Raw genomic sequence first — 14,802 nt, forward strand, 5'->3', positions numbered from 1 at the left:
AATTCCACAGCTGCCAAGGCAATATTCCACACCTAGAAGACATTCTTCTTCGACACGCCTATGATAGGCTGATCCCGACGATTATTATCAACCAGATGAAGTTCTATGCTCATTGCAGCACGCCTACAACTCCATCTATTGGCTCAGGCCACGATCTCATGTCCATTAGCAGGAACGCTCCATGCTCATTAAAGCACATCAACACATCATGCTCACTGTAGCATATCGACAAGTTTACCATATGTTCCGGCCATGTGCCCTCTAGAACAGATTACTCCTATCAACTACAGAGTCACGTGCTCACTAGGCCACTTGCCCACCAAGCTACGTGCCCATCTAGGCCACACGCCTCTTATACATGTACTACGAACGGCTTGATCCCTCACTGAAGGGTATGTAGGCAATTCCCACTGAAGGATGAAGCTATAAATCCAAACACCTTCCATGGTTCCATGACATATCTCCCAAAAGATACCTTTAGAAGAAGGTACCATCAAATATAGAGCGTGAAGACCCTGTGTCCTTCACTGTAGACAGGCAGCTCCTGCCTAACGACCAATATCTCATGCTGCTGCTAAGGCACTGACAACATATACTGGCCCATACCCATATGGCAGTATTCTAAGGCAGGATCTCCTGGTTTATCGATAATCAAAGCAGGAGAATTCACTAAGATGATGCATCTCCTTCTCCCTATCATTCCGTAGAACTGAGCACGAATCACTTGTACTCAAAAATACCCTAACAGTGCTCGAGGATCAGAACAGAGAAACTCAGAACCAGGGAGGAACCTTATGTTCTCGAACACCTCCAAGCTAGTGATCAACGGCTGCGGCAAGGTGCAGAACAACATGTTTCCCTCCTTATCTTGGAAGCTATAGGTGTTCTCATCTCTCAAAATCTGGCAGTTTATAAGGTAGGGGACGTCAATGAACTCCAGAGTGTCGTTGGACGTGTAGGAGCTGAGATCAATCTCAAAGTGCCTTAACAGAGGGGTGTGAAGAATGCTACACCGATCCTTCTTCTGCGCTCCCTTCATCAGCATGTACTTCTTATCGGTGAACATCTACAACAGAACGTAACCGGGGCTCGTGTTAAATGAAGCCACTGGTATTCCAGCCCTTGCGGCCCTTATCTCATCTTCCACCCCCACATACAGCATCTGTAACTCCCCATATGTGACCTTCGACGTCTGATCCTTTGCAAACATGGTTGCTCAACACCTTAGCGATTATCCTGAGTGTCGGGTTCCGGATTTGAGACTAGCTTGCTGAATGTGACTTGAACTCCCCTGTCGCCATTAGGTCCCAAAAAGCCTGAGTTGGATTAAAATTTCTTGGGAAAGCTATATCCTTTCGCTCCTCTGCCAGCTCGTAGATCTCAGTGAGTTTTTCCAGGGACATCGAGCAATACTTTCCATTTGCAAGGAAAGAGAAAGAAGCATTTTCAAAGGTTGACAAGTCAGGATCCTCATAGGAAATCTCAGCCAAGGCGAGCGCTTGTCTAACCAGGTCTGGGTATAGGATATGCGTCTGATAGCAGAGATCACCTATCCCATGTGAGTTTAGGGTAGCGTGCACATCTTCGTCGAGACCGAGCTGAGAGAGTGTTTCAGAGTGGACGAAGCGACTTGGCAAGATGTTTATGCCCAAGAGGGCATTGTAGTGGCGAGCTTTTGTTTTGTCCCAGCCTTCCACATTGAAATAGAGAATCCTTGGGTCGTTGATTTTTATTGGTTCTCCCTCCTCGCGGGGCCAAGGGTAGGTCACAAGTATTGACCCGATGGTGGGTGTTTTGGAGGTGGTGCATGTGGTGCGAGCTGCAAATTTCACGGTGTGTTTCTTGGTGCGTGGAGGCATCTACAAAACATAGAACAATCACATAGTTAGTCCGTTTGTGGGTTGCTCGAAAAAAAATGGAAGCTTTAACCATTCTCTAATTTAAAATCAAGTCCATTCATTTTCTAGCAACCTTAATCAACATGCAAACACTTCGAATCCAAAACTTACAGCTATTATCCTAATCGAACAAGTTAAACCCTAAGTAAGTCATACAAGCGATTTGAATTCTCTAATAATCCAACTTCTTTTCAATCCTTACAGCAAAAGGAGAGGTCGAATTCTAGTCTAAACAACATGGAATCGATCTATTCAAGCGCAAAAAGAAGATGAACAGTCAAACCAATTCGCGATTCTACATGTGAGAGCATATGCGATTGGGTCGAATACCTTGCGAGATCATGGAAGACAACTGCTAAAATAGAAAGATCTAAAAAATCCAAGCAGGTTAGAACTGAAAATCACTCAAATCCGTTGTGAAATAAGAAAATTAAGGTATATAAAAAATCAAGCAATTTTCTATATACTATTATATTTTGTATATAATCATTTTAAATATATATTGTTGTGAATTTTCAAAATAAACAAAATATAATATATAATTGTAAATACAAAAGGTTTAATATATGTTAATAATTTTATTTTTGTATAAAAATATTACATAGTACGAATTTTAACATATTTTAACAGTGAATGTTTTATATTTCGAAATATAACATGGCACGAAATATAAGCATTGTATTATAAAAATATTTAGTAAATTTTGTTAGATTTTTTTCAACAGATTTTTCTATAATAAAAAATAAATCTTAAATTTATAGTTAAAATTGATATATAATTAATATATTTATTGTTCATTAAGGTGTTATAGAAATGTTATATATATGAATGATTAATGTAAATAATCAAATATGTCATATTAATTAGTTATTTAAATGGTCTTAGTACCACTTGTCAACAGTAGATAACTCTATATTAAAAGAATAGATATTTAGGAAACTTGAGTGTTAAAAAAAATGAAGCTTAACTATGTTCAACAGAGTTACATCAGCCTGGTAGTAACTAACTTAGTAATTATTATAAAAAAAAGGCTGAGTGACTATACAATTTCTATATTTAAAATACCTTTTAATTATATATTTTTATATTTTATGGTATAGAAAATTGTAATGCACGGGTGGAAGCCCTCTTGGTCCAGTGGTTTGACCAAGAGTTCATTAATGCTTCTACACCAGGAGATCTGAGTTTCAATTCCCGGAGAAGGTGTAATTATGCGAATTAAAGGAGAAAAGGCTTACAAAAGATCTACAACATGGCGCAAGGAATACCGTCAAGCGTGGATCCGATAGGGCGACTCAGGTGATACAGTCAGGCGTGAATCATCATACGGCAGGTAGAATTGTCGGCTGTAGAATCGTCTGTAATATTTCTCATATTTGTAATAGCATAATTATCCAGCGTTAAAAAAAAAAAAAAAAATGTAATGCACGGTTCAATCAAAATTTTCTTGTTTGAAAGAGGGGTTTAGGTTCATCAAACCGTTAATTGGATGGCATGTAGGATATTGAATCATCTCTTCGAATGAAAGGTTTAGTATACTCTGTTAATTACGTACTTGATGTTTCCATATCATTTACATTATACTAGCATAAGACATGCGCAATAAATTTATTTAAAAAATATTATACGGAAAAATAATTTTTTATTCTTGATTGAATTAATATTTTGGTCTTTAAACAATTTTTTTTTAACTTTTTGTTAATTACATAATTTGTTTACTGATGAGCTGATCCCATTTAAAAAAAAAAACTTAGGTCAAAAAATCACTTACCGCATAAGAACATAACCTTTAGGTCGAAAAATCTTGGGTCTATTTGATTACAATGAAACTATGTCAGCTCGGTATTATATCATGATTTAGTAATTTAAAAATTAATTATGGTTATGAGAAGTTTACGTTCACATGTCAATCCTATCTATCTTCAATATTTTTGTCTTTTTCATTTTGGTTATTGTTCGATATAAATATTAATTTTGAAGTTTATTTGTCATTTCGTTTGTTTGTTTTGACCTGAGATTTAGAAAATTCATATGATTTAAAATAATTAAAGAGATACATACTTATGTTAAGATCTGCACCTTTTGCAGAATAAATATTTTATATTCATTATTTATTTTATGTTTTTCAGCATATTATGAAATAATTAAATAATAAGTATATATATTAAATAACTAAGAAATCAGTTACTATTATGTAATAAATTAGTGTGTGCATATAAATCAAACTATCACTCTTGTTTATTCGCAATCTTTTAGGGTAAATAAATCAAAACAATCAATCTTATCTACTGTATATGATATATAATTAAATTTAAATGATATTAACATATATATAGTACCCTTTTAATATGGATATTTATTAAATGAAGTTTATATTCATAGGATTTTATGATTATTTGGATATTTGTGTAACAAAAGTTTACACCAACAAATTTTTTTAATGTGGGATAATTTCAATAACTTATAATCGTTTAAAAACCACTGAAGATTTCAAAATTAAAATATTAACTTTTCAATATATGTTCAATGCAAATATCAAAATATAAGTATACATTTTCATACGATGTATAATTTAACTTAAACGATATGAAATATATATATATATATATATATATATATATATTTAACATAAAAGCCTCTTAAAATAAAATTATTTCTACATATGGTCTTATAATCATTGTATCTTAATATAAAAAAAATTAAACCTTGATCATAAAAGTTTATGTGAGACTTTTAACAGTTTTAGTAATTTATACTTGTTTTGAAAAATTCAAAATACAACATATACAAAACAATCTAGATTTTTTTATATGATTAACGTAATTATGTAATTTATTTCAATAATAAAGAAATAAACAAAAATGATAAAAAGTATAAAAAATGTTATTAAATATTTATTGTTTAAAATCATTAATTGCTATATATATATTTTAATCACATTAGGTAATTCCGTAGGTTTTATTTAAGGAAAGCCTGCGAAACAATAAAGATTTGATATATGCGTTCAACTATAGCCTGCGAAATATTATTTTGCTAGAGAGTATAAATTTTAGACTATAGTTTATATAAGATGCTCTAGAATTCGTATATAAGATGCTCTAGAATTCTCTGAAATAGGATTTAGAAGGCATACCCAAGTTCCACATAGGATGAAGTTCTTTTTTAATTTTTACAAAATTTAGTTTATAACTTTTTAAAAAATACTCAATTAATATACAGGGTATTTACAGTATTCTGTATGCATCTATTAATTTTAAGCATTTACAACTAGATGTTTATTACAAGTGGTGGATATCATCTGTATATGATAAACTGTATACTATGTTTCTTGTTCAACAAATAAAATACAACAAAAGCTTCTTTTCAACTAAAAAAATATGATTGACATGGAATATATATTTATTAGTACTGATTTTGTATTAGAATTTTTTTCCCAGATATTTTATAATTTTTATTTTCGTTTTTGATAAAAGGCTATTTGTTTCTCCTATAAATAAGACTAATCAACGCATCCACCACTTTCACAAAACACATACATTCTTTCTTTCTCTGCTCTTTCTTTTCTAATCTTTTTCACTTTTCTATACACTAGGAGTTAATCCGCGCTACGCGCAGGGCTATTTTGATTTTCAAATTTTAACTATATAGGTATTCTTTTGGTCATTGTATTCTGAACAAAAACAAAATTCTAAATTGTATGTTTGTGTGAATACATATTTCCTTAAAAAAACCCAAAAATTATACATTTTCAAATGAATGTTTGATATAGTTTTTCATTTCTTATATTGTATATTTACTTATCATTTAAATTTTCTTATATTGCAAGGTAATTCTCTCAAATAGTTTTTTTAAGGGTTTTTCACAAAAATAGCTTGCAATAAGGATAATAACCAAAATAGTCCCTTTTAATTTTGAAAATTTTAATTTTAATTTTTTATTTTTTAAAATTTGAAACTCTATCCTCAAAACCCCCACCCCTTAACTTGAAACCCTAAGTCTAGATTAGTTAACACTAGGGTATACATGTATTTTTACTGTTTAATAAAACTTCTTTTGGTCATTTTTCTCATTGAGAGCTATTTTCTGACAAAAACTTAAAAATAACTATCCTATGAAATTTCTCTATATTGTATATTTATTTATTCTAATTTTCGTGCTTTTATATCAAATTGTAATATTACGATAGATGTTTAGTGTAATATTTCAATTTTTATATTGTATATTTGGTTATTATTTATTTAACTATACATTTTTGCATTTAACTATACATTTTTCAAATATATGTTTAATTTAGTTTTCCTATTTTTAATATTGTATATTTACTTACTCTTTATCTTTTCTTAATTTGTATATTTACTTATTCTAAATTTCTTGCTATATTAGTTATAATATTACTATATATATTTAATTTAATATTTTTTTCTTATATATTATATTTACTTATTATTTACTTTTTCTTATATTTTATTTTAACTTATTATAATATGTAATATTTCTATTTCCTATATTGTATATTTACTTATTATTTTGGGCAAATCTCCAAAATAGCACATTTCTAAGTTTATATCACAAAAATAGCACTCAAAAACTAAAATGACCAAAATAGCACCATTCTAAGTTTATCCTTTGAAAATTTTAATTTTTTTTTTTCAAAATTTGAAATCTTATCCCCAAAACCTCATTTCTCAACTCTAAACCCTAAACCCTAAACTCTAAACCCTAAACCCTAAACTCTAAACCCTAAACCCTAAACCCTAAACCTTAAACTCTAAACCCTAAACTCTAAACCCTAAACCCTAAACCCTAAACCCTAAACCCTAAACTCTAAACCCTAAACCCTAAACTCTAAACCCTAAACCCTAAATTCTAAACCCCACCCTTTAACTCTAAACCCTAAGTTTGTGACTTTTGATAAAACATTAAGTGCTATTTTTGTGACTTTTGACCTTGAGTGCTAGTTTGGGAACAAAAATTTGATTTAGTGCTATTTTTGTCTTTTTCTCTATTATTTATTTCTTCCTATATTGTATATTTATTGAATTATAAAAATATTTGTAAATATGAAAAATGTAAAACAAGAAATTTTTTAGATAGAGGTTTTTATGTAATTTTTCCATTTCTTATATTGTATATTTATTTATTATTTATTTTTTCTTATATTTTTATTTACTTATTCTATTTTTTTTTTGCTTTTCTATCAAATGGTAATATTATTTATAGATGTTTAATATAATATTTATATTTTTTTATTTTATATTTTTGTATTGTATATTTACTTATTTTTTATTTTACTTTACGTTTTCACATGTTTAGTGTACTTTTTATATTTCTTATATTGTACATTTAATTATTATTATTATTTTTCTAATATTATGATAGATGTTTAATATAATATTTTTTTCTAATACTCTATATTTAAATACTATTTATTTTCTATACATTTTTCAGATAGATGTCTAATTTAGTTTTTTCAGTTCTCATATTGTATATTTACTTATTGTGTATTTTTCTTTATATTGTATATTTAGTTATTCTAATATTAGGATAGATTTTTAATATAACATTTTTTTATAATGTATATTTACTTAGTGTATATTTTTTCATAGAGATATTTAATTTATTTTTTTCATTTCTTAATTGTATTTTACCTATTTTTTATTTGTTCTTATATTGTATATTTACTTATTCTAATTTTTTTTATTTTTATATCAAATGATAATATTATGATAGATGTTTAATGTAATATTTTTGTTTCTTATATTGTATGCTCTTTTTTCTTATATTGTATATTTACTTATAAAAATATTTGGAAATAATAAAAATGTGAAACTATACATTTTTCAGATATATGTTTAATATAGTTTTTCTATTTCTTATATTGTATATTTTCTTTTTATTGTATATTTACTTATCTAATTGTTTTGCTTTTATATCAAATTGTAATATTACGATAGATTTTTAATGTAATATTTCTATATCTTATATTATATATATATATTTATTATTTATTTTATTATATATTTTTCAGATAGATGTTAAAAGTATTTTTTGTATTTCTTATATTGTATATTTACATATTATTTATTTTTCTTATATTTTATATTTACTTATTCTAATATTATAATAGATGTTTAATGTAATATTGTATATGTACTTATTATATATTTAACTATAGATTTTTCAGATATATGTTTAATTTAGTTTTTCTATTTTTATACTGTATATTTAGTTACTGCTTATCTTTTTTTTTTGTATATTTATTTATTCTAAATTTCTTCCTTTTATATCAATGATTATATTATAATATATATTAATGTAATACTTTTATTTCTTATATACTATATTTACTTATTATTTATTTTTTCTTATATTTTATATTTACTTATTCTGATCTTACGATAAATTTTTAATATAATATTTAAATTCCTTATATTGTTTATTTAGTTATTATTTATTTTACTATATATTTTTCAGATAGATGTTTAATTATTATTTTTATTTTGTAATTGTATATTTACTTATTATATTTTTCCTGCTTTTCTATAAAATGATAAGATTATGATAAATGTTTAATGTAATATTTATATTTCTTATATCGTATATTAACTTATTATTTATTTTTCTTTATATTATATATTTACTTATTAATTTATAATGTAATGTTTATATTTCTTATATTGTATATTTACTTATTATTTTTTTTATATTGCAAATTTACTTATTTTTTATTTTTCATTTTTTAAATAATAATACCACGTGTCATCTTTCGGGATAAATTTTTTTCGGTGATGTGGACACTCTATAGAGCCTAAACTTTTTTGCTTTTATATCAATGATAATATTACGATATAAATATTAATGTAATATTTTTATTTCTTGTATACTATATTTACTTATTATTTATTTTTTCTTATATTTTATATATACTTATTTACGATAAATGTTTCATATAATATTCATATTTCTTATATTGTGCATTTAATTATTATTTATTTTACTATACATTTTTCAGATAGATGTTTAATTAGTTTTTTTATTTTGTAATTGTATATTTACTTATTATATGTTTCTTGCTTTTATATCAAATGATAATATTATGATAGATGTTTAATGTAATATTTATATTTCTTATATTATATATTAACTTATTATTTATTTTTTTTCTTATATTGTGTATTTACTTATTAATTTTAATGTAATGTTTATATTTCTCATATTGTATATTTACTTATTATTTATTTTTTCTTATATTGCAAAATTACTTTTTATTTATTTTCTAATTTTAAAGTAATAATGCCACGTGTCATCTTTCGGGAGACAAAGCTGTACTCCATGCGTTTCAGTTATCTCGAGCAAGTTTTGAACTTGTCTATCACTTGTAACATGAATAGGAGGGGTATCTGGAGCCTGCATCATTTCTGCTGGTAATGAGTAGGTTATCTCCACAGATTTTGTGCTCATGTACAGGTTATAATCTTCTTGAGCCTTTGCAAGAAGTTCAACGTGTGTCGAACCTTCCCCCAAAAAATGATTCTCACTCCTTTGACATTATCAACCACAAAATCCCAACGGCAATCTTTCAATAACTATTCTCCATACACTGCATGTAACCGACGCATCATCTACGAAAATTCAAAATAAAACACATTAGTAAACATAGAGAAAATGAAAGTTTACTAAACATTGACGCAGACGACATACCAGTAAGTCGTCTGGAAGACATACCAGTAAGTCGTCTGGAAGACTTACCAGTAAGTCGTCCAAACATGTCATTTTTCCAATTGAATTTTAAATAGGACGACTTCCAAGTAAGTCGTCCAGCTTTGTTTGTTAAAAAAAAAAACCTAGAAAGTCGACTAGCGTCTAGGATAAACGGGTTAGTTTTGTATTTGACCGAATTGTGTCAGATATTTTACTTTTCATGGACGACTTACCAGTAAGTCGTCTCCGGGAAAACAAAAATTTCAATATTTTATTAAAGCTAGACGACTTATTTGTAAGTCTTCTCAGGTTAGTTTGCAATTCGAAAAAGAAACTTAAATATTTAACTTTACCCAGACGCCTTACTTGAAAGTCGTCCAGGTAGACGACGTACGAGAAAGTCGTCCGAGATAAGCAAGGTTTGACCAGAATCTAGGAAATAAATCTGGACGACTTTTCTTATCCTGGACGACTTTCAAGTAAGTCGTCTTACTTGACGACTTCCGCGTAAGTCGTCTGGGAAAAATTAAATATTTAAGTTTTATTTTCCAATTGCAAAAGTAACCTGAGACGACTTACATATAAGTCGTCCAGCTTTAATAAAATATTGAAATTTTTGTTTTCCCGGAGACGACTTACTGGTAAGTCATCCAGAAAAAATCAAATATCTGACACAATTCGGTCAAATGCAAAACTAACCCGTTTATCCTAGACGACTTATGAGTAAGTCGTCTAGGGTATTCTCTAGATTTTGTTTTAACAAACAAGTAAGTCGTCCGTTTGACCAGAAGACTTATCCGTAAGTCTTCTACAGCCAGACTACTTTCGGGTAAGTCTTCTACACGAATAGATCTGGAAAAAATTTCAATTTCATACCTTAAACTAGTGAGATGACTTCCTTAGCACACAGAGTCTTCTCCAACCACCCAGAATCTCAAACGAAAGTAACCCATCAAGAATAGTATGCTTGAATGGCTCTATCAACCATAAAAACATTTTGAATCAAAAGCTTGAGTTTTTTGGATGAATATGGAGGCAAAGTGAAAGAGATGTTGTTTTTAGTTCATAACAAGTGAGAAAGAGAGAGTGTAAATCGATTTTAGGTGCATTAAGAGCTTCAAATTGGTTGTTCATGGTGGTTGGGGTATTGATGACAATGACAATCTTGTAATTACTTGAAGATGATGAGGGTGAGAGAGTAAAAATGTCATTTTCGGAAAGGAAAAAAAATTTGATGGTATTTTCGTGAATTATATGAACTTGTGGGGTGAATAGGACAAAAGAAAAAACCAAGAAAAGCATGGGTTAGTTTTAAGTTTGACTTTGAGTTTTGAGTCAATCTTGCAAAAAACCCAATTATTTTAACTGATGTGGATATTCTATGGAGTCTCAAAATATCCTTTTTATTAGTATAGATAGATTCAAATGGCCACCGGTCAAGGTATACATTTTTCAAAATATATACTACCTTTTTCTTGTTATATCTAAAGTTTAAAACCGATTAGACATCCGATTGTATGTTTACAGACGTATATAATATTAATCTACTAGGATGAGACCGTGAGACATGCATAAAAATCATATATTCAAAGTAGCATTGTTCAATCTAGATTTTGGTTTGGTCTCGTTCAATATTTTGGTTTATAAAAATTAGATTCTATATTAAAATCATATATGTTTTGGTTTGGTTCACTTTATATACTGTCGATTTTTGGTTTATTCAATTTTTGTCTAGTCTCAGTTGAGTTTTTCGATATTTTGATTTATAAAAACTAGATACCATATTAAAATCATATTTATTTTGGTTTGGTTCGGTTTATATACTGTCGGTTTTTGGGTTATTCAGTTTTATACCAAAAAACTTAAACTATATTATCTTTTATTACATTTTGTCAATTTAATTTTGTATGATTAAAATAAAATTTATTAAATATTACTCTAATTTTTAAATAGAATGTTTTATATTATATTTAACTATTAAAAAAATTGTTAAATAAATTATAATTATTATAGATTCATAAAAAGAAAAGAAAAATGATTAATAATATACTAAATTTAAGACAAACATATGTCGATTATTCAAATTAATGTCTTAAATATCAAGATCATATAAATAAAATAAGCTACATGTATATAATTATGTTATGCCTTGCTATTTGTGGTTACTCGGAAGAATATAATCACATCTTTGATAAGTTTTGATTTCTATCTTCCATACGTAAGACACGATCCTGCCAATTGTTGTAATTAAACATAAGCGGCTCTGTCAACACAACGCTGTCAACACGACTTTCGTGGGAAGGTAATTTTCTAACAGTGGTTGAGAAAATCGATGGTCAGAGTAGTACCTATATTGCTCCCTATACCTGGAAATCACCGAACTAAATATTTTTTTTTGATAAAGAACACAAATGCCAAACTAAATATATTTTGACAGTAGATATTGTTTGACAGTTATGTTATTGTTACTATATCATATTTTTAATTTAATTATTATACCTTCGTAAAGGGAACTTTCTAAATGTGATTACATTACATTTACCTCTACAATAACATTGAAGAACTTTCTTAAATTTGTGCGTTGAATCTATAATCACATATATTTCTTGGGAAAGAAGTCTGTGGAAATTAATATGGAGTAATATTAGATTTATTACTGGAAACAAAATATATGAGATGCAATATGTATAATATATTACATAAATAATATTAAATGTCTTAGTTATTATTACCTCCGCAATTAGTCTATATGGTAACTGGTAAATAATTGTAATTGTGTATACCGGAAATAAATGACCATAGGTTAAATAATCCAAAATTATATCATATTTCATATTTCGTATACATACATTCCCTGGCAATTAGATTTGGACAAACATATTTTCCAATGGATTTCTAGGCTGAGCCTGATACGTAAGCAAAATTAATAGCTTAAAATTAGGGGATAATTGGTAGCAAAAGAACAACTTACTTGCTGTTTTTTTCCAAACGAAAAACGTCACGCAGTTTTTATTTTTAATATCTATGTGACGAAAGAGTTTGACAGGGTTGAACAAGTGGCTCCAGCTGCAGCTGAGAACGTCGAGGTGCCACCACCAAAGACAGCGGAGCCGGAGGAAACCACCGAGGCTCCCGTAACAGAAAACGAACTCCAGTAAAAGTAACGAATAAAGACGTGGTTGCTGAAGAAACAGAGAAACCAACTGAAGAAGCAGAGGAAACAAAAATGGAGACTGAGGAGATCAAGAAAGAAGAAGAAGCGGTTGTGGAGGAAGAGAAGAAGCCAGAAGCAGAGGAGGAGAAACCAACTGAAGTAGCTGCCGTGGAAACCTCCGCAGCTCCGGTGGAAGTTCCAGTGGAGAGGGCTGATGAGTAAACTATTTGCCACTTTTAAGTACACTACGTCTAGGCGCTCTGCGCTTTGTGTATGGATGGAAAGAGGAAAAAATACAAGAGTAGCTGGCCCCAAGCAACCTCTTCTGAGGCACGCCTAAGTCTCTCAGAAGCGAAACGTTTCTCAGTTTGTTTCCCTGTGGCAAATAAAAGTTCCGGGCTTGGAACTCTTCTTGTCTGCTTCTATAACCTCTTAAACGAAATCGTAGTAGCTGCTTATGATTTTGTCCCCTGGAGTACCTAAGATTCTTGGAACTTTTGAAATAGGCACAGTAAGCTCCTCTAGACTGAAGAAACTGAAGCTTGGGACCAAGAGACTTGTCAGCATCTGCTATAAGCAACAGTGGGTAGTCTGTGACGATGGTGGAGATCTGAGAATCTGTGAACCCATGACTCTTGAACAGAATCAGGATTGCCCTTGTCCTCGAAACTGACATTCCTTGAGATCGAGTCAGCGAGTTTTTAAGTTAAACCCAATGAATCAACGAGGTAAGAGACAGTAAAGTTGTGACCTTTTCGAGACCTCACGTCAGTAGCAAATGCAGCAGCAGAGGAGAAGAGACTGAATAAGGCAGATGCATTTGGTAAAGGGTTCACTGAATATCTCAAATTTACGACATTTCTGCAACTCGGCTGACCTTCTTCCATGGAGGATCGGAGAATACATACCAGCAAATACCTAGTTTCCCGTTTCGGTTAGAGGATAATTCTCTCTTTGATTTACAGAACTCTTTGAGAAGACGCCACATGAAGTCCCCCGTCGTTCATGTTCATCTAAGTCTTGATGAATAACACGATATTGGGCCCTATTTGGGCCAATGGGCTTAAATTTTGAATATCATTTTTTCCTGGTCGAAACTCGATTTGTGTGTTTTAGGGTATTTTCTAGGCATGTAATGCATAAAAACCGAAAACCGAACTGAAAGTGTACCGAAAAAGTTGAATCCAAATCCAAACCAAAGTTCACAAATAACTGAATGGTTCTAATATTGTAGAACCGAACTAGAACCAAACCGTATATGTACCTGAATATCTAAAATACAGTTTACATATCATAAATATTAATTATGTTTAATTTAAAATTACTTGATATTTACGCTGAAAAACAAAAAAAAAAACTGTTTTTTCACACGAATTATCCAAAATTAACCAAAAAAATGGAACCGAAAAAACGGAACCAAATTGGATCCAAAATTTTAATGGATGTCATTCGGTTCCTAACATTGTTAAACGAACTGAACCAAAAGCGCATTTTCCCGCCAAAACCGCGAAAAAAACATTTTCCCACAAAACCGCAAAACCACAATTTTTCGTCAAAACAAATTTTTCCGTCAACTGCAAAAAATAATATCCCGCCAAAATCCGTAAAAAAGTTTTCCCAAAAAACCGCGAAAAATATTTTCCTTCCAGAAACGGAAAACACAATTTTTCGTCAAAACATATTTTCCACTAAAACCAAAAAATATATTTCCCGCCAAAACCGCAAAAAGCATTTTCCCGCCAAAACAGCGAAAAAAAATTTCCACCAAAACTGCGAAATATTTGTTTCCCCCCCAGAAACGGAATATGCACTTTTTCGTCAAAACACATTTTCCGCCAAAACCGAAAAAACACATTTCCCGCTAAAACCGCAAAAACACATTTCCTGCCAAAGCCGCGAAAAAACTTTTTCTGGCCAAAACTGCAAAAACGAATTTTTCCTGCCAAAACCGGAAAACCGATTTTCCCACCAAACCCGTAATACGCACTTTTCCACCAAAATGCACTTTTCCGTCAAAACCGCTCAAATGCACTTTTGGGCTAAACCTGT

The 14,802-nt window shown here is 29.8% G+C and overlaps 2 protein-coding genes across 2 annotated transcripts; one reads left to right on the top strand and one right to left on the bottom strand.

Annotated features, from left to right (window-relative positions):
* The first annotated feature begins 3,150 nt into the window (after positions 1-3,150).
* Positions 3,151-12,975, top strand: LOC125585949 (cytochrome c1-like). The gene is made up of 3 exons (XM_048755687.1): positions 3,151-3,197; positions 12,646-12,733; positions 12,796-12,975. The coding sequence occupies exons 1-3, from the start codon at positions 3,151-3,153 to the stop codon at positions 12,973-12,975; spliced, it is 315 nt and encodes a 104-aa protein (XP_048611644.1).
* Positions 12,399-14,531, bottom strand: LOC125585188. Its single transcript, XM_048753786.1, has 2 exons — positions 13,505-14,531; positions 12,399-13,422 (listed from the first exon to the last, which is right to left on the bottom strand). Exons 1-2 carry the CDS (start codon positions 13,638-13,640, stop codon positions 12,977-12,979), a joined length of 582 nt encoding a protein of 193 aa, XP_048609743.1. The 5' UTR covers positions 13,641-14,531; the 3' UTR covers positions 12,399-12,976.
* Positions 14,532-14,802: the final 271 nt, after the last annotated feature.

This window comes from Brassica napus, chromosome C4 (genome assembly GCF_020379485.1).
Source record: "Brassica napus cultivar Da-Ae chromosome C4, Da-Ae, whole genome shotgun sequence".
Taxonomy (NCBI): Eukaryota; Viridiplantae; Streptophyta; class Magnoliopsida; order Brassicales; family Brassicaceae; genus Brassica; species Brassica napus.